The sequence below is a fragment of the Malus domestica genome, chromosome 07, assembly GCF_042453785.1.
Source record: "Malus domestica chromosome 07, GDT2T_hap1".
NCBI classification, from domain to species: domain Eukaryota; kingdom Viridiplantae; phylum Streptophyta; class Magnoliopsida; order Rosales; family Rosaceae; genus Malus; species Malus domestica.
The window spans coordinates 36,051,097-36,071,739 of record NC_091667.1 but is presented as its reverse complement, the minus strand read 5'-3'; the positions used below and the strand labels follow the sequence as shown (position 1 = coordinate 36,071,739).

At 41.9% G+C, this 20,643-nt stretch overlaps 3 protein-coding genes and 1 long non-coding RNA gene across 9 annotated transcripts; 1 reads left to right on the top strand and 3 right to left on the bottom strand.

The window, feature by feature from the left end:
• Nucleotides 1-128: 128 nt before the first annotated feature.
• Nucleotides 129-2,177, bottom strand: LOC103410330 (transcription termination factor MTERF8, chloroplastic). Its single transcript, XM_008349048.4, has 2 exons — nt 1,601-2,177; nt 129-1,529 (listed from the first exon to the last, which is right to left on the bottom strand). The coding sequence occupies exons 1-2, from the start codon at nt 1,896-1,898 to the stop codon at nt 202-204; spliced, it is 1,626 nt and encodes a 541-aa protein (XP_008347270.1). The 5' UTR covers nt 1,899-2,177; the 3' UTR covers nt 129-201.
• Nucleotides 2,178-2,507: 330 nt separating this feature from the next.
• Nucleotides 2,508-8,022, bottom strand: LOC103439946 (uncharacterized). 6 transcript variants are annotated; one of them, XM_070825040.1, is made up of 6 exons: nt 7,554-8,022; nt 7,337-7,432; nt 6,132-6,198; nt 4,176-5,226; nt 3,111-3,211; nt 2,508-3,014 (listed from the first exon to the last, which is right to left on the bottom strand). In XM_070825040.1, the coding sequence occupies exons 4-6, from the start codon at nt 5,028-5,030 to the stop codon at nt 2,870-2,872; spliced, it is 1,101 nt and encodes a 366-aa protein (XP_070681141.1). In that variant the 5' UTR covers nt 5,031-5,226; nt 6,132-6,198; nt 7,337-7,432; nt 7,554-8,022; the 3' UTR covers nt 2,508-2,869. The 6 variants fall into 6 exon arrangements, with proteins under 6 accessions (XP_070681141.1, XP_070681143.1, XP_070681140.1 ...); XM_070825042.1 differs by having other exon boundaries at nt 7,337-7,452; nt 7,554-7,917; XM_070825039.1 differs by having other exon boundaries at nt 4,176-7,276.
• A 1,628-nt stretch (nt 8,023-9,650) lies between these two features.
• LOC103439947 (uncharacterized) lies at nt 9,651-12,598 on the top strand. The gene is made up of 6 exons (XM_008378597.4): nt 9,651-10,493; nt 10,826-10,988; nt 11,105-11,281; nt 11,389-11,472; nt 11,647-11,728; nt 11,853-12,598. The coding sequence occupies exons 1-6, from the start codon at nt 10,207-10,209 to the stop codon at nt 12,317-12,319; spliced, it is 1,260 nt and encodes a 419-aa protein (XP_008376819.1). The 5' UTR covers nt 9,651-10,206; the 3' UTR covers nt 12,320-12,598.
• A 43-nt stretch (nt 12,599-12,641) lies between these two features.
• LOC103439948 (uncharacterized) lies at nt 12,642-13,271 on the bottom strand. The gene is made up of 2 exons (XR_530050.4): nt 13,004-13,271; nt 12,642-12,929 (listed from the first exon to the last, which is right to left on the bottom strand). It is a non-coding gene; the product is annotated as an uncharacterized lncRNA (long non-coding RNA).
• Nucleotides 13,272-20,643: the final 7,372 nt, after the last annotated feature.

Below are 20,643 nucleotides of genomic sequence, written 5' to 3'. Positions count from 1 at the left end.
CTGCCTTTCTTTTACTCGTCTGACTGAACTGATTTGTTAACTGTTTCTGCATCTCTTTTCAGAGCCTAATACGAATTCAGATTTAACATAACATCAACGAGGAAAACGTAGAAAGTCGATATGCAAACTGCTCGAAAGGTATAGCTTTCATAACAAGGAAGCTGGGAAGATTTTACCTTGAGTAAACAGCTCAAATTGGTATCATGACTCGTTTGTATTACAAACGTTTTCATTTTGATGATCCGACAAAACTTTCATTTCGTCGTTAAGATCAACATACGCTGTCTTCTTTGTCGAAAATCTCTCGGAAGAAACAGTTAAGAGCTTGTTCAGTGACATTCCTTCCCCTAAAACCTTCTTCCTCAGTTCATACCTGGCCTTGATTCTGTCATCAAGCTTGTAACCAAGGAATGCCGGAAAGTTCAGTAACTCTCCGACTTCACGACCCATCCCATTTATCAAGTACTCCATCTTCTTCTCCAAAGCAGCATGGCTGTATTGCAGTATCTGAGGATGTTTGGTGCTCATGACAACAATGTCTGAACACGAAAGCCCGTAACTCAAGAACAACCCGACCACCTTTTGCAGATTATCGCAGCTTGTTCTGGTGGCGGATCCCATTGCTGCCGCCAAGTCTTTTGTTCTATGTTTATACCCAATCTTCACTAAAAATGCAAGCTTATATGCAATGTTGTCTTCAAAAGACAACCCTAGAAACAATGGAGCTTTGATCAAGAACTTGAAGATGTCATTCGAACTCAACCCGCACTGCTTGAGAAATTGAATTCTCGGACGCAATTTCCTCTCCCGACTGGCACTCACCACGTTGGGAAATACAAGCAGAAACCTGAAGATTTGATCGTCAGTTAGGCCGGCATTCGACCTCAACAAATCGACATGGCCCTCCGTGTGATCCACGGTATAGCTCAAGATTGCAGGGAGCTTACCCAACAGAGTCCCCGTGGCCTCATCATCTCCGCCACTGAGCTCTGCCAGGAACCCTACTCTCGGAACCAGCTGGGTCTCCAGATCAAAATTGAGAAGCGTCGGACGCATTACTATCAAATCAATGCCACCAAAGCGGTCGAAGAATGCGATTGTTCTTTCGATTTCTTCAAGTGACTTGAGACACAATGCCTTGTACAGATTAACCTTGTTGAGAACATCAAAAATCTTGTCAACTGGAACTCCGCGGTGAAGAAGCAATCTGACTTTCTGATCAAAACCCACCAAGAATCTTGCTTCTGTTGTTCTCAAAAGCCGTTTCAGCTGCAGCGGCTCGATCTTCCCTTCCAAATCGTCGAGAACAAATTGCAGAAACGGACCTATTTCCTCAGCTGTTAACAAACTTGGGGATTTTGTAATCAACTGAGAAAGCACAAGGCCGTCGATTCCAACAGAACGGAAGGAATGAACCCGAGCTCGCAGTGAATCCAAAGATGTCGACGCCACAGCTGGATTCTTGACCAAAAGCACTCGGCTTTCATCCTCGCCGACCCCAATTTCTTGAAAGAACGAGAACAGCATTCCTGGCACAGGATATAACGATTAAAATCATGCAGGCAATGTGTTTGACAAAAGGCCTCTCAGAGTTCCTTACCTACTTCGGCGAGGACATTGGCGGGGGAGTTGATATAACGGCATTGGAGAAGAAACTGTTGATTTTGACGGAGACCCAGTTGGGTTAACGACGGTTGTCGTTCAAAGTTCTGGGCTTTGGTGAACTTTAACGGAGAAAAACATTCACGGGCTCGGAAGATTGAAGGTGAAAGCGACGAGAAATGAGCGGCGGCCGGCGGAGGAGGAGCTAGTGAGAATGAAAAGAGAGAATCGGAGGAAGAAGAAGAAGAAGAAGAAGCGGGAAAAGGGTGAGTGAACAAAGCGCATACGGCGACCATTTTCCTGATAAAAAATGGTTTCTTCTCCGCGTTTGGAAGGATTGAGCTTTTGTTTACAGTCGTTTGTGGCTGAGGTGAAGACGATGCCCGGGCCTTACCTAAATGGGCCCTTCAATACAGCCACAAATCAATAGTATTATAGACCCAATAGGCCCAATGATTATCTAAATTGAAAGGGAATTCTGTATGGCATTTCCATACGAAAACTTTAATGAAAAACTCTCGGTACTGTTCACTTTAACGAAAAACCAGTTTTACACTAAAAAGTCAATCATGTTACTATTCACTTTACCCTTATTTTGTCATTTTCGTTAAAACTCAAAGTTTCAAGCTTTTTTTCATTAGTTTTCCTTTTTTTATACACTTGTTTTCTCCCAATGCACAACTCTGAAAATTTCCGGCCTTTTGATTGAATAAATTAAAGAAGAATTGTGAGAAAAATAATACGTCGAAGAAGGAGAAAAGGGGCGCGTGTAATCATTTCTCATTAGTTTTCATTTTCCATACACTTGTTTTCTCACAATACACAACTCTATATTTTCCGGCATTTCGATTGAATAAATTAAAGAAGAATTGTGAGAAAAAAATACAGGGTGAGGGTCGTAGAAGGAGAAAAGGGGCACGTGTAATCATTTCCCGTTTCGTATCAATACGATTGTAAAAATTGCAACAAGAAAAACAGAAAAATCCTTTTGGGGAAAATAGCTTCAGTTACGACATTTGTAAACACATACAAAAAGTTTCACCATTTCACAACATTTTGATTCCCAAGTCAGCATGATCGCCGGCACCGCCGTCTCGAAGCCCTGTGCGTGACCCGAACCTCCGACACTCTTTCGGAGAGGGAGATGATACGGTCAACTAAATTTTTATACCGAAAGAAACGACGCTGGTGCCATCATGTTAAGTTGTTGCATTGCCGGCAGCTCGCTCTTTCTGGTGCAAAACTCTTTTTCCGGTTTCCGGTTCAATCACGCTTTGCATTGTTTTTGGCTGTCCTTGAGAGTCTTTTTATGAAGCTTTCCTCCATTTTTATTGTCTGTAGGAAGGCCTTTTATTAATATAACAGAGGAACCGCCCTTTTTCAAATTTCGCGGTGATCGGTTCAAAGAAAACCTGCATGAAATTCAACAAGAGCAGAATAAACACCTCGGTGCATACAGGCAGCAACACAGAATATCAAAATCAGATAGTACTTTCAAGTGCACTTGCCCTTTTCTTGTATCTTTGGTTTTATTTTCCGGCAGGTGTTTGCCGAATTCTTCCCCTCTGTCATTCAGATTATCTAGGGTGTCATTCTGTGGCTTCTGTACCTGAACAATGAAGCAAGGGGAACAAACTTACATTTCTTTGTTTCATAATATTATGCACAGCTACTCTACGACTATGGCATCAAATCACATGCCGTGGTTCATACTTATTTACGTTAAGCAACAACTGCACACTAAATTCAGAATCGGAACATAAAATCTAATCAATTATTCAGCAAAACACTTGAAATCCAAAACCAGAAGGTGGAGCCGGCTACATCCAAAGCATTTAAGGGGTGCGAAAACAGAAAGATTCAGAGGCCAAGGCCATGCATAATCTCTAGAAAACTCGCGGCATTCTACTTTACACAGCCTTCAAAACAAATTATTCAGTGTACCAACTAGTTGAAGTGATATCCTTTCCCCTTCGATACTAATAGTTGTTATCAATACAATAACAAAGAGCACGGAGATTAACTGATTAGAACTCCTAATGAACAAAACCCGGAGAGGTTACTCGGGCACAATTCAAGCCTTAAAGTTTTCAATGTTAAACTTATCCAGTGTACCAACTAGAAGACTTACATAACTCTGTGAATTATGAACCAAGACACATGCAATCACAGTATATGCAGACGAAGAGAAGGCAATGATCATACTAAATCCTAAAATCGAAACAGAAAAACACATGCAATCACAAGCTATAGATACGGACTATCACACTCACTAGAGAATAGAGATGACATCACATGTTGCATTGGAAAGAACCAACGAAGATATTGCAGCCAAGAATACATCATTTTTTGTAACAAAAACAGCATTAAGCAATCGAAGAATCGCAGCGAAAATGCTAGCGCCATCCACACAACCACTTCATTTCCATACCAAACAAATCAACACATGCAATAATTGGTAATCCAATATTCGCATTCGTAGATAAACAAAACTCGCAATGATTAAGCACAATCAAGAAGGAAATATGATACCAAATTAGCAAATTAATCAAGACAGAATCTTTGTATCTTACTTGAATGGAGTTGAGAGCTATACATTCATCCCCACCAGCTTCAACATCCAACGCGGAAACCGAAACCTTAGCTTTCTTCTTGTCAATGTCATCAGCAACGTGTTCCTCAACAACCACTTTCCTCTTATGTCTCCCAAAGCTCCTCCCTTTGACCTTCTTCTCCCTAACTTTCCACACATTCTTCCTCCTAAACACCAACTTCTCCGTCTTCCAAACCCCGCAGCTCGTATCAATCACCGTCACTTCGCTCCTCGAATACCCTTTCATCTCCCCCTTCTCTTCCTCCTCCTCATCCTCCTCCCCCTCACATTGCCCACCACCCACATTCCCTCCTAGTTCCTTCTTCTTCTTCTTCCCCACCAAGCTGTTGTTATCCGACGCCACCTTGTCGAGGGCATTTTCGATATTTCCTTCACTTTCCGAGCTCTTCTCCTCCGCTTCATTCGCAGTGGCGGTGGCGTCGCCGTTAGAGTTGGTCGTGGAACCGACACAGACTCTGGGGTTTGCTTGCTTTCTAGGAATCTTTTTCCCAGAAAGTCTGGAACTTTCGTCGGCGCCGCCCATGAAAAATAGCTCCGACAGAACGTTGCTCATCATTCCGATGATTTCCCCTCCCTGGTCATCGCCATTCGGACACAAGGATTCGGAGCGATTCCCGACACGGTCCGAATCCGGCCGAGTCGAATCCGTGGACGATGAGACGACATTGGGAGCCGGGAATTCACAGAGAGAGCTTGCGTTTCGGGTAAGGAAGTGGTCGAGGTCGGAATTGTCGGCGGTCGGGAATCCCTTGTTGGACCGGAGCCGGTTCAGCCAGTTCGAACCGGACTTGGTGGCCGGCACCGAACAGAGCATTGCTGAGGTGGCCGGATCTGATTGGCCAGGTGGATAGAGCTCGATGGGCTTCGACGCCGACAATTGCAGGCGGAGATGGAGAGAAATTAGGTTTTCTGAGTTCGAATTCGAAAGCTTGAGACTTGAAACGACCGTGAGAAGCTCCGCGGTATGTTTCGTGGTACGTGGTGGTAGTTGAAGTTGCTTTTACTTTTTACTATCAAGCATGAAACACGTGGGGTTTTGTAAGTACTATTTCGTTATCTCATGGAAGTTTTAATTTTAATCTTTCTAACTTTGCTTATTTTAGTAAGATGGTCACTTAAATTGGTACATCTGAAATACGGACACATATATATGTTCTTGATTTGATCTCATTTTGTTAGATTTGTAGACACATGCTATTGTCCAATGTCATTCGACCCCTCAATCACGTGACGAGTAAATCTTTCATCCAAACATATGTATAATGACTATCATACACAAGGAGTCAAAGGAGAGAATGGGTGAGACCAAATTAGGGTGCTTTGTGTATGTAAATGAACAACTATGTGTTTCGGTCATCCGCACTCAAGAATTTCTCCTAAACTCAACCCTAACGTTTTTCTTTCCAGAGTACACATTAATCAAATAGATTATTGGACTCTATTTAGCAATACTCCCTCAAAGTTCAAGTAAGCCCAAAGAAAAGACCAATATATTTAGGATCTCTCATTCCAAAATTCAAAGATAAAAAAAAGGGCTTCAATCCTTTTCATCTCTCAAAAGTAATAGGAACATTACTGGTGGACCCAAAGCATAATGATTTGCGATCGAATAGCAACTTATATGACACAGATTTACCGTCACATGACACCTTAATTTAAGAATATAATGTCATGTAAGGAAAAACTTACTGACACACCCCGACTCGGAATGTCCACTTGGACTCTGAATCGAGTTGTGTTGACTGACACCTGAAAGGTGACGAAGTCATAAAGTGTAGTGTAGTGGAAAAATACAAATAAATTTAAAACCTACAATTGCCTAATTAAAAGAGTGCGCGGGTAAGCGGGATTGAACCCATTTCACACGTGATGGCAGAGCATAAGAACAATACAGTAATTAGGGCGAGGGTTATACCACTGAAGATAACCATCCCCTAAGATTTGACAGAATCCTCGTTTACACATAAGCACAACCACTAAACCTGGAGGGGCGAAAAACAAAGTTGAGTGGATTAGAAAATAACGTTTTGTAAAAACCTTTTCAAAAACATTATAACCCATCGCCGTAAAATCAAGTATAATTTCCAAAATATACGTACTACATATAGTAAGAAATACTTACCGTAGCCTGCAAAGTCTCGCGAAATCAATAAGGCACAGTTATAGCAATTAAGCACAAGGTGACCAATATCACATAAGCTCGTAATATGTAAACATAAAATAACAAATGCTCATCGACACATGCTGACACACGAGTCAGAGTTGCCTAATGCAACATGTACGATAAGACTGAGTGTAATAAATGCGCTCTACTACTACAAACACATGAAGGCTGGCGCTGAAGTGCAGTCACATACGAGTCGGAATTGCCTAATGCAATATGGACGACATGACTAGCACCTAACTTAGATCCAAGGCAAGCAAATGGTGTGGATGTGAACATACACATGAAAGACTAGCTCTGGCCCTAGGCGGAGTACTAACACCGGGGTGCATCAATGATGAGCAGATGACATAAATAAAATCGTGCCATAAAGATTCGATAACTCTAATCAACATAGTAATAATCACAGCTGTAAATATAATATCATGGTATCTCGTGTATACCTATGAACCTATAGAGCGCATAATAATTCCCTAGGTTCAATCATTTCACTACTTCATGTAATTTTAGTCTAAGCAAGGCATACGTAGTAAATTATTTTCACAGTATAACTAGAAACTAGCAAGTATACGTATACTTATAAAAAGAAATGACCCACTCATAGTTACGCAGTCAAAACAAAGCCTCCGAGCCTTGCTTGACCTTGTACGTCCTCGGGATACGTTTCCTCTATATGTGAAATTACTAATTAACTTAGTTTAATAACACATAAACGGAAACTTAAATAAAACCTCTGTAGATTGCTCAAACATAGGGTTTGAATAGACGAAGTCGATCTACTTGACATCACAGACCTACACAAATTGATAGAAAACCAATCGGAGGCCAGACGGGCTGCCACTAGCTGGCTAGGGCACGGCCATACGCATCACCACGTGCAGGCAAAACCCTGACATCTGTTAGGAATATTCTGTTAGTTTGACGGAATATTCCATTAAATAATTAACAGATTTTACCTGACGCAGTTAGAATATTCTGTCAACTTTGATGGAATATTCCCTCGTCTTCTCTAGGGGTCCTCGTTGGTCGCCGTAGTCTGAACTCGCCGGAATCTGGAAATTTTCGCCAGTTTCTGAGTAAAATTTCAAAATTTCATATCTTTTTCATTTCTCAACCACTTTTCAGAAAATTTATATGGAAACGAAGCTTATGAAGTGTAAAATTAGTTTATACCTTTTGGATGTCCAAAAATGAATGGGAAAAGGCCTGAGATTGGCTCGATAGTCTCGGCTTAAACTCGGCCACTTGAAACTCGTATGTTGCGATGTCAACTCGTCCTCAAACCTTCACTAAAGACCTCGAGGAGTAGAGTGGAGGCCTTTAAAGTTCCTAAAAACTCATAAGTTGTTTGCGACTCCTCAGGGAAAAACTAAGCCGAGTCGGACCTTCCAAGTTCGACGTGCAAAACTCGGTCAAACCACGATCCAAGGGCACTATTATGTTCATGGTGGTGAGACGAGTTTGATGGTGTGGTTTTCAGGTCATGTTTGTAAGGTTTGGTGTCTGTTTGAGGGAGTTGCAGAGTGAGAGAGGTTTCGAGTTTGAGAGAGAATGAGAAGAGATAGAGAGAAAAGGTGCTCTCTGATTGGGTGAAGGGTTTGATGGTGATGATATGATTGGTTGCTTTCAAATGAGGGAAAGCAATTGATTGGGTGGTAAGGATGAATTCAAGGAAAAATCAAAAGTTTGATTGGTGGTTTGTGTGAAGAAAGGGGGACCGGATCCACCAATTAAGGAAGGGATTGGTGGATTTTGTACAATTCTTAATGTACAAAATCTGCTTCCCTACAGTGTTTCAAACGCTGATAATTTGTACACGCGTGTACAAAAATACCTGTAACTAACGTACTTTAACGAAGCGTAATTTTTTCGTTACAGATCCGATTCGAGTCTAAAACGTGCTCACGCGTTCGTAGCGACGAGTACTAATTTAGTACGAAACTAGGAAAATGAAACTGAAAGCCGAAAACCACGTCCACATTAGATTCCACTTTTGTCCAAGAAGAGTAAAATCGTCAACTCACACCAACAGAAAAAGAAATCACACTGAAAAGTAGGGATGTGTCGTCACACTTACGCACATCATTTTTATCGAAATGGAAAGCCAATGTCACAATAAATTCATTTCATATAAGTCTTTCTCCTAAAACTAACCAAATTCACATCTTATTAACTTGCACAAATTGGAAGCAAAATTGGTGGCAATGGATCGTCTCTTGTTCACTTGTTTATGTCTTACGTTTGTGTTAACCCACATATTGATCAACACGCAAAATTATATAATAATAATAATTTAACACAATTGATTTGTATTTATTATATGCACATCAGGTTATATACTCGTAATTCGAACCGTATAATGTGTGGCGTCCGTAATTGCCACCCGAAATTTGATCATTTATAGTTTTATACCAACTACGATTCGCCTAACAAGTAGTTGACAAGTAGTTAATCACATGGCATATAATAAGTAGCCTAAATACTGGTTAAGAATCAATCTTTCACTTCACAGTTAACAAACTTCACATCATATTAACTATTACAGACAAAAATATGAGAAGACAAGTGGTTGAGCGTGAACAGGGACGGAGCTAGAAATTTCTTCTAGTGGGGGCAATTCGAAAATCAACTAAGATAACTGTATTACGGTATAGCTTATACCCAATATGATAATAGAGTTGATTTCAAATGATGATGTATCACAATTTTAATGTTACAAAAATTTCAATGTAGTAGTGGAAAGTGGCAGAGTGATAAGAAAAATATAAATACATGATTACGCGGGAGAGAGGTTTTTCGATTTAAATGACAGAACAAAAGCATTTTTGCTCATATAATAATTGATATGAATTATATGCAGTATGTAGGTATGTTGGACATTAGATACCTATATTTGCTTCAAAGATAACGCGTATGTATTATATAATTGTAGTTGGCAACTTAACAAATGAATTACTTGAGTGGGACATATGCCCATGTGAGCCTCCATCCATAAGCGTGAATTCTAACAGTTGGCCCCCGCAAAATCCAAAAAGGGGTGTGCTATCCACACACCCCAAATTACTTCTCACACACCCTTGTTAAATTCTATCCGTTGATCTTCTTCAATTCATCCTATCTGAAGGCCAAAAATTAGAAGGGTGTGTGAGAAGTAAAATGGGGTGTGTAGATATCACACCCCTCCAAAAATAGTCAAACAAGATGATGCCGTCGCCACAACTTAAACAACAAGAACAAAAATTTAAAAGGGTTTAAGCCAACGTTAAATCCAAGAAAATTTGAAGAGCCACTCGCACTGGCAGGAAGGCAAAGATATGTACTCGGAAATTCGAATGTAGAACGACAAACGTACGATTTTTGGAGTTTTTTTTGTTGTGTTCTTTTTCCTTTTGATAATTCTTCTATTTTTTGCAGCTTCTATTTTTTGTTTTTCCTCATTTTTCTCCCGCAATTCTCAGTGTATGCCATTGAAACGACACCGTCACATGAATCCCGAACTCCTCCTTCCCGCCTCTCAATAACTTTCCCTGATTTTCCACCCACTGTTTTCTGATATCTCCTTCTGGGTTTGATCTTTTTTTTTTCCAAAGTTTCAAGCTTTATGCATATTTTTTTTGGTTTATATCTATCGGCAGCAAAAAACCAACTTGATTAAATCTTTTAAAAAAGTATGCAGCTTTCTGTTTAGTTTCTTTTTCTCTGGTATTTCTTCTTGGTGGGGTTTCCTAGGTTTCGTAGGTTGTTGTTGTTATGTACGGATTCTATGGAGGCTTTGTTTAGATTGTCCTAGGTATTGGAGAGAGTGGAAACACCAACAGATACTACAATGGAGGTCGCAGGTTTGTATTTGATGGTGCTTCTGGGTATTTCGTTGGCATTGCTTGTTGGAGTTTTGATCGGATGGTCGTGGAAACCAAAGTGGGCATTCTCTGGCAATGACAAGGACAAACTAGGCTGCCCTGTGCCTAACGCTTTTGATTTTTCGTCAGCTCTATGCTTGAATTGTTTTGAGTCATTGGTTTCCCAAGGTTGTGAAGCTCGCTGCATGGGTAAGGGAATTCAGAAAACTCCTTCTGTATCGCCTCCGGCTACCGAATTCGATGAGGGCAGCAGGTACTTGGTATTTGTCAGAACATACTTCTGTTACCATGCTTGTTACCATGCTATTACAATTGTTTGTTATTTGCTTCTGACTTTTGATCCCTTGTATCGATTGAAAAATGGTTACTTGTACCAAGCTATTATAATTTGGGTTTCTTTAGTTGTTATTACTTTTACTGTTGGGCGTCTTTGATGTCTTGTAGACGTTTTGATGTACGGTTGAAGTTTATCTGATAAATATCGTTTACTATAAAAAGTGGAAAATGGTGTTGAAATTTCTAGTCTTGATTGGATAGATTTTTTATGACGTTGAAAATACTCACTAATTGATTGTACTTATCCAGCACATCGCAGCTGAATGAGGAGAAGCCGACTGTAGTGACTGAGGAGGATTTAGAGGTTTTATCCGAGCTTGTAGATATGAAAGATGGAGGTCCTCCATGGATACAGATGATGGATCGCTCCACCCCAACTATGACCTACCAAGGCTGGCGTAGGGATCCAAAGGTAATGGTTTTCCCTTAACTTTTGCTTTCTTGGCCAGCCGCTTTGTTGAGCTCTTTGATTTTACCATTCAGTTTTCTCAATGTTGTGTTGTATTCTTCTTGTTGGGGATTTGATAGGTCGGTCCTCCTCAATATCGTAGCAGAACTGTCTACGAGGATGCAACGCCGGAATTAGTGAGGGATTTCTTCTGGGATGACGAGTTTCGACTAAGGTGGGATGACATGCTTAGTTATGCGAAAACCATAGAAGAATGCCCGACCACAGGAACCATGGTGACGCTGTGGATTAAGAAGGTAAGGCTTCCCTTTTGTATGTTCTAACTGGTCAATGTTTGTTTTACTTTTACTGGTTGATTCTCCCTTGCATATTCTTTATCTCTGCCATGCCTTCCGTTCTGCAGTTCCCGTTTTTCTGTAAAGACAGAGAATACATCATAGGTCGTCGAATTTGGGAATCTGGGAGGTTGTATTATTGCGTGACAAAGGTATGCGGAGTGGAAATTTTTTTTTTATTCATCGATGCACTCTTGTTACACTTCATTTGATGACACATTGTTTGCACACCGGATATAAATTGACAGATCGAACTAAAAGATAGCAGCAGTTTCTCAATTTTTGTTTGATGAAACATAAGAAGCTTTCTGTCTTTCATGTTTCAGGGAGTGCCCTATGCTTCTGTTCCAAGACATGACAAGCAAGTACGTGTAGATCTGTACTTCTCAAGTTGGTGCATTCAAGCAGGTAAGTTCTGCCAATCTTCGATCTGTTTTCATCAAAATAATATGTTTATATTCCGCTTGTGACTATGTTAGAGTCGATAGAGCTGTTCAATCTGTAATAAAGTGACATTTTTGTACATAACCAGTGGAATCAAGAAGGGCTGACGGCCAGCTGACTGCGTGTGAGGTTATATTCTTACATTACGAAGATAATGGACTCCCATGGGAAATTGTAAAACTTGGAATAAGAACAGGGATGTGGGATACAGTCAAGAAGATTGAGGCTGGCTTACGCACCTACCAGAAGGAAAGAGCAGCAGGATCACCACTTTCCCGGCCAGCCTTTATGGCTCAGATCAACACGAAAATACATCCCGGGTACCTGAAATCCTCAGGAGCCACAGAAGACTCATCACAAACTGAGGTGGTGATTGCATCCAAGAAGCCTGCGGGTAGGCACATACCCAAGCTCTTAATACTTGGGGGGACAATAATCATTGCTTGCACTCTTAATAAGGGACACCTGATGAAGGTGGTGATATTTGGGGTAGGCGGAAAGCTTGCAAAGGTAGGAAAGAAATTGCAAACAAAGAGTGATCGAGATTCAAGTTGATCCTAACCAAGAACGTTGGCTGGTATTTGGTAAATGATCCTGAATAAAACCTTTTATCTATTGTTCAACGGGAAAGAAACAATGGAAGATTGCTTTTCGGTTGAATAAACAATGTAACTGTTACGTTTAAGTTGTATCCAGAAAACAGATATATTTTGTTGTACATAAACTTAACAGATTGTTGAAGTTTCCAGCAGGCTGCTGAATTTAGGGAGTTCAGCATGTGTATCTTAGATGATGAAGAGATATAATAATACCTAGCTATTGCTCTTGTTTCTTTTTCTTTGATATTGCAGGAAAATTTAAATTATTGGATGATAAGTAGATCGATCATATTTTATATTGGATGAAGTATGTACAGAGGGAAGATATAACAAGAGCGGAAAGATTCAGTCATGTGTCGCTACGATTCGTTACGTAAATTAAGGGCCTGAACGAGCAGATACATGCTTTCGCACAGGGTTTAGGGGTGCTAACGATCGACCAAGGTTTCAAACGAGTCTAATCCGTCAAATTGGGGTGCCAACTTTGGCATCTGAGTAGTGTTCGCCTTGGCCTTCGCTTTTGCTACAACATCTTGGATGGTTGCTCGAATCCCAGCTCCGAGTTCCTGCTTCAAGAACTTTCAAATATCAGCTGGCGAAAGCATCAATAACGGAAATATTAGTAGAGAGGTGGACTAACCTTTGGTTGGTAATGGTTTTTGTCGAGGAAATATATCCCGGTTGCGGCAGCAACTAGAAAAGGCATCGACACATACACAGCCATTGCAGCCTGAGAAGAAATAATTGCTCTTTAGGTGTTGGTGGATCGGTGATGATAAATTTGTGGGTAAATATATGTAGGTTTTAAGTTTGAATAGAGAGAGAAAAGGTGACGAAAGAGAGGCGGGAGAGACAGTAAAGCGTAGGAATGCGAGATGCCTTGGTGGTAAGGACAAGTAAAGATTGTTGTCAAAAGAATGGAAGGTGGGGAAAATATAAAGGAAGCTGTGAAAGAGGGTAAAGTGAGGAAAAAGTAAAGACCCAATGTCATGATCACTATTCACTAGTCGGTAATCCCAACCAAGAAGGCTCTCACCCTTGAAAGGATCGGGGAGAAGGGAACGTCTATCGTAAGCAAATTTACTTTTACTTTGTAAAAAGGTTGTAACCATGATTCAAATCCGTGATCTTTCAGTCAACAAAAGAGTAATCATTTCGTTGTACCAAAGATCACGGATGTTGCGTGTGATCTACATAAATAATTCTACTTATGGTTCCATATAAATATACATGTAATTAATGAAGGGCTCGTTTCGAAATTGTTTTTATATGATTGAATGCGCTTTTAGAGAAAATATTTTCAAAACCAATACAACAACAACAACAACAAAGCCTTTTCCCACTAAGTGGGGTCGGCTATATGAATCATAGAACCCCATTGCGCTCGGTTTTGTGTCATGTCCTCCGTTAGATCCAAGTACTCTAAGTCTTTTCTTAGAGTCTCTTCCAAAGTTTTCCTAGGTCTTCCTCTACCCCTTCGGCCCTGAACCTCTGTCCTGTAGTCACATCTTCGAACCGGAGCGTCATTCGGCCTTCTTTGCACATGTCCAAATCACCGGAGCCGATTTTCTCTCATCTTTCCTACAATTTCGGCTACTCCTACTTTACCTCGGATATCCTCATTCCCAATCTTATCCTTTCTCGTGTGCCCACACATCCCACGAAGCATCCTCATCTCCGCTACACCCATTTTGTGTACGTGTTGATGCTTCACCGCCCAACATTCTGTGCCATACAACATCGCTGACCTTATTGCCGTCCTATAAAATTTTCCCTTGAGCTTCAGTGGCCTACGACGGTCACACAACACGCCGGATGCATTCTTACACTTCATCCATCCAGCTCGTATTCTATGGTTGAGATCTCCATCTAATTCTCCGTTCTCTTGCAAGATAGATCCTAGGTAGCGAAAACGGTCGCTTTTTGTGATCTTCGCTAGATTGCTCCGGTCATTAGTGTGGATAAGTATATAAATGGATAGAGATAGGAAAGCAAACACAAGATGTACGTGGTTCACCCAGATTGGCTACGTCCACGGAATAGAAGAGTTCTCATTAATTGTGAAGGGTTTACACAAGTACATAGGTTCAAGCTCTCCTTTAGTGAGTACAAGTGAATGATTTAGTACAAATGACATTAGGAAATATTGTGGGAGAATGATATCGTAATCACGAAACTTCTAAGTATCGGAGTGTGGTGTCGTCTTAACTTGCCTTATCTGTCTCATAGGTAGATGTGACATCTTCTCTGGAAGTACTCTTCCTCCATCCAGGGGTGGTATATTTAACTGGTGGAGATGCACAAGGTAATGTATCAATTTCACTTGAAGCTTACTTGTAGTTTCAGGCTTGGTCAAGCGCGATACAAACCATGTAGTAGGAGTCCCCCAAGTCGCCGAGCTAGGGGGTCTGCTGAAAGAGGTGACAGACAAGGTAAGCAATCAGAGCTCCAACTGATTGGTCACCTTCTCCCCATCTTGCAGTAGCATGAAGGATAAAGAGAAGAAAAATGAGAAGAGATGATATGAGATACTTTTGCTTTTGAAGAAGTAACTTTCCACAGGCTTATTCTTGAACTGAGCTGGAGGGTTTTCTGGTTTCCTCCAGAGTATAAGGCCGACTGAAGAATTTGAGGGTCAAAACAAGTCCATCAAATCTAGAGTACGTTCCACCCTGCTGATATGGGATACTTTTGCTTTTGACAGAGTAATGGATGTATCGGCACGTGTGCTGTTACGCTTGTCTCCACATGCTTCCTTGTATCCTTCGCACTTGCCCTATCTGTTCCTCAAGCAGATGCGGAATCTTCCCTGGAAACATAAGATGTTGAAGATGAGTACTCGAGAGCAATGCCAGGTAAGTAATCAGGTAAGGGGTTCCAGGCAGTAAGTTCCTGGCTGGAAGCTTGATTCCAAGTGCTGACTGATTGCTCTCTTTCTCCTTGTCTTGCAGGTAAAAACAAGGCCAAAGGAAAAGACAGGGAAAAAGCATGATATGGGATACTCTTGCTTTTAACCCTGATGATATGAGATATTCTTGCTCTAGTATAGCTTGTTTGCAGAGGTATTATCGGGGGGAAAGAAAGCAGAATATTTCGAAAGGCTTCGTTGGGAGTGCCCTCTCAGATATGGTGAAGGGTTGAGCATTTTTGCAGGTCTGCCTGTCTGTTGGGGATGGAGGTCGACATATATAGGAGTCTCCCTAACAAGTAGTAATGCTATTCCTTTACCCTGCTTGGTCATAACACGGTAGTGGGAGCTGCCAGTTTCACATGTTTTAACTCTGTCAGAGCACTTTGAAAAAGTGGTCTGTGGTATCTGGCTCTCGAGATTTGGAGAACGATGCCTCTTCGATTTTTGAGAAAGCAATCATGCTGGGGGTCTGGCTCTCGAGATTCGGAGAGCAGTGTCTCTTCGATTTTTGAGAAAGTAATCATGTTGGGAGTCTGGCTCTCGAGATTCGGAGGACGGTGTCTCTTCGATTTTGGAGCAAGCAATCTTGTTGGGAGTGTTTTCTCGAATGTGAGTAAAGGTTGGGCATGTTTTCTAGTCTACCTTGCCACGAAGCACAGAGGTTGACAAACAGGGACTTTCCAATTATCCAGCAGTGGTACTGTTCCTTTACCCTTGTGGGTAATAATATGGTAGCTAGACCTTCAAAATTTATGTGACTAAACTTTGTTAGTGTTGTTTCTTTGCTATTCTTTTACCTTTCTTGGTCAGAGCGATGTAGTGGGAGCTGCAAGCTTCACGTGCTCAACTTTGGCAGAGAACTTTGGCAAAGTTATCTGTGGTACCCATGAGCTATTGTTGCGTGTAGGAAGTGGGTGATTGAACAGTAAGATTCATGTGCTTTCTACTTCACCAGAAGTCTTCGACAGAATGCCCATAATTTCTGCAAAGCTGAGTATGCGTGTGACAGGTGCTGACAAGGCTAGAAAAGTAGGTGCCTCTTCGATTTCTGAGATCGGCCCTCGTGGTCTCTGAGCAGCCCAGCTTTTGAGAAAGCGAGCGCCTCTTCGATTGATTCGGAGAACGATGCCTCATCGATTTTTGAGAAAGTAATCATGCTGGGGGTCTGGCTCTCGAAGATTCGGGGAGCAGTGTCTCTTCGATTTTTGAGAAAGTAATCATGTTGGGAGTCTGGCTCTCGAGATTCGGAGGGCGGTGCCTCTTCGATTTTGGAGCAAGCAATCTTGTTGGGAGTGTTTTCTCGAATGTGAGTAAAGGTTGGGCATGTTTGCTAGTCTACCTTGCCACGAAGCACAGAGGTTGACACATAGGGACTTTCCAATTATCCAGCAATGGTACTATTCCTTTACCCTCTCTTCGATTTTTAAGAAAGTAGTCATGTTGGGAGTCTGGCTCTCGAGATTCGGAGGACGGTGCCTCTTCGATTTTGGAGCAAGCAATCTTATTGGGAGTGTTTTCTCGAATGTGAGTAAAGGTTGGGCATGTTTGCTAGTCTACCTTGCCACGAAGCACAGAGGTTGACACACAGGGACTTTCCAATTATCCAGCAGTGGTACTGTTCCTTTACCCTTGTGGGTAATAATATGGTAGTTAGACCTTCAAAATTTATGGGTCTAAACTTTGTTAGTGCTGTTTCTTTGCTATTCTTTTACCCTTTTTGGTCAGAGCGATGTAGTGGGAGCTGCAAGCTTCACGTGCTCAACTTTGGCAGAGAACTTTGGCAAAGTTATCTGTGGTACCCATGAGCTATTGTTGCGTGTGGGAAGTGGGTGATTGAACAGTAAGATTCATGTGTTTTCTACTTCCCCAGAAGTCTTCGACAGAATGCCCATAATTTCCGCAAAGCTGAGTGTGCGTGTGACAGGTGCTGACAAGGCTGGAAAAGTAGGTGCCTCTTCGATTTCTGAGATCGGCCCTCGTGGTCTCTGGGGAGCCCAGCTTTTGAGAAAGCGAGCGCCTCTTCGATTTCTGAGATCAGCCTTCGAGGTCTTTGAGCAGCCCAACTTTTGAGAAAGCAAACGCCTCTTCGATTTCTGAGATCAACCCTCGTGATCTCTAAGCAGCCCAGCTTTTGAGAAAGCAAACGCCTCTTCGATTTCTGAGCAGGCGCCTCTTCAATTTCTGAGCAGGCGCCTATTCGATTTCTGAAGCTCCGTCGAGTGCAGATTTTTATAGGGGCTGGCATTAAGTTCCAAAGCACACTTGAATCTCCACCAGTAGAAGCTTCATTCTTGCACTTCTAAGATCTTGATTTGTCCGACCTCTTCTCTCTTCAACACCTTTGAAAATGTCTGGCCCCTCCGATCGTCGTTTTGACTTGAACCTTGTTGAAGAGGCAGCCCCGCCTTCTCCAGACAACATATGGCGCCCATCCTTCATCTCCCCTACTGGTCCTCTTACCGTTGGGGATTCCGTGATGAAGAATGATATGACCGCTGCGGTGGTGGCCAGGAACCTTCTCACTCCCAAAGATAACAGACTACTTTCCAAACGGTCTGATGAGTTAGCTGTTAAGGATTCGCTGGCTCTCAGTGTTCAGTGTGCAGGTTCTGTGTCTAATATGGCCCAACGCCTATTTGCTCGAACCCGCCAAGTTGAATCATTGGCGCCTGAAGTGATGAGTCTCAAACAGGAGATTAGAGGGCTCAAGCATGAGAATAAACAGTTGCACCGGCTCGCACATGACTATGCTACAAACATGAAGAGGAAGCTTGACCAGATGAAGGAAACTGATGGTCAGGTTTTACTTGATCATCAGAGATTTGTGGGTTTGTTCCAAAGGCATTTATTGCCTTCGTCTTCTGGGGCTGTACCGCGTAATGAAGCTCCAAATGATCAACCTCTGATGCCTCCTCCTTCTAGGGTTCTATCCAGTACTGAGGCTCCAAATGATCCCCCTCAGGTGCCTTCTCTTTCTGGGGCTCTACCGACTGCTGAGACTTCTCCTAAGCAACCTTTGTGAAGGCTCCCTCTTGTGTGTTTATTTTGACTCATGTATATGTACATATTTGTAGCTTATCGGGGATATCAATAAATAAGCTTTCCTTCATTTCAACGTATTGTGTTAGATACACCAAAGCCTTCTTCGCTAAGTTCTTTGAATTTTCTTTTGTTGAAGCTTGTATGTTGAAGCTTTCTGAGTGGAGCATGTAGATTGGGGTAGTGTTCCCTTAATTTTCCGAGTGAGGAAAACTTCTCGGTTGGAGACTTGGAAAATCCAAGTCACTGAGTGGGATCGGCTATATGAATCTTAGAACGCCATTGTGCTCGATCCTGTGTCATGTCCTTCGTTAGATCCAAGTACTCTAAGTCTTTTCTTAGAGTCTCTTCCAAAGTTTTCCTAGGTCTTCCTCTACCCCTTCGGCCCTGAACCTCTGTCCCATAGTCGCATCTTCTAATCGGAGCGTCAGTAGGCCTTCTTTGCACATGTCCAAACCACCGTAACCGATTTTCTCTCATCTTTCCTTCAATTTCGGCTACTCCTACTTTACCCCGGATATCCTCATTCCTAATCTTATCCTTTCTCGTGTGCCCACACATCCAACGAAGCATCCTCATCTCCGCTACACCCATTTTGTGTACGTGTTGATGTTTCACCGCCCAACATTCTGTGCCATACAGCATCGCCGGCCTTATTGCCGTCCTATAAAATTTTCCCTTGAGCTTCAATGGCATACGGCGGTCACATAACACGCCGGATGCACTCTTCCACTTCATCCATCCAACTTGTATTCTATGGTTGACATCTCCATCTAATTCTCCGTTCTTTTGCAAGATAGATCCTAGGTAACGAAAACGGTCGCTCTTTGGTATTTCTTGATCTCCGATCCTCACCCCTAACTCGTTTTGGCCTCCATTTGCACTGAACTTGCACTCCATATATTCAGTCTTTGATCGGCTTAGGCGAAGACCTTTAGATTCCAACACTTCTCTCCAAAGGTTAAGCTTTGCATTTACCCCTTCCTGAGTTTCATCTATCAACACTATATCGTCTGCGAAAAGCATACACCAAGGAATATCATCTTGAATATGTCCTGTTAACTCATCCATTACCAACGCAAAAAGGTAAGGACTTAAGGATGAGCCTTGATGTAATCCTACAGTTATGGGAAAGCTTTCGGTTTGTCCTTCATGAGTTCTTACGGCAGTCTTTGCTCCTTCATACATATCCTTTATAGCTTGGATATATGCTACTCGTACTCCTTTCTTCTCTAAAATCCTCCAAAGAATGTCTCTTGGGACCCTATCATACGCTTTTTCCAAATCTATAAAGACCATGTGTAAATCCTTTTTCCCATCTCTATATCTTTCCATCAATCTTCGTAAGAGATAGATTGCCTCCATGGTTGAGCGCCCTGGCATGAACCCGAATTGGTTGTCCGAAACCCGTGTCTCTTGCCTCAATCTATGCTCAATGACTCTCTCCCAGAGCTTCATTGTATGACTCATTAGCTTAATACCCCTATAGTTCATGCAATTTTGTACGTCGCCCTTATTCTTGTAGATAGGCACCAAAGTGCTCGTTCGCCACTCATTTGGCATCTTCTTCGTTTTCAAAATCCTATTGAAAAGGTCAGTGAGCCATGTTATACCTGTCTCTCCCAAAAGTTTCCACACTTCGATTGGTATATCGTCTGGGCCTATTGCTTTTTTATGCTTCATCTTCTTCAAAGCTACAACCACTTCTTCCTTCCGGATTCGACGATAAAAAGAGTAGTTTCTACACTCTTCTGAGTTACTCAACTCCCCTAAAGAAGCACTCATTTCATGTCCTTCATTGAAGAGATTATGAAAATAACCTCTCCATCTGTCTTTAACCGCGTTCTCTGTAGCAAGAACCTTTCCATCCTCATCCTTGATGCACCTCACTTGGTTTAGGTCCCTTGTCTTCTTTTCCCTTGCTCTAGATAGTTTATAGATATCCAACTCTCCTTCTTTGGTATCTAGTCGTTTATACATATCGTCGTAAGCCGCTAACTTAGCTTCTCTGACAGCTTTCTTCGCCTCTTGCTTCGTTTTTCTATACCTTTCACCATTTTCATCGGTCCTCTCCTTGTATAAGGCTTTACAACATTCCTTCTTAGCCTTCACCTTTGTTTGTACATCCTCATTCCACCACCAAGATTCCTTTTGGTGTGGGGCAAAGCCCTTGGACTCTCCTAATACCTCTTTTGCTACTTTTCGGATACAACTAGCCATGGAATCCCACATTTGGCTAGCTTCCCCCTCTCTATCCCACACACATTGGGTGATTACCTTCTCTTTGAAAATTGCTTGTTTTTCTTCTTTTAGATTCCACCATCTAGTCC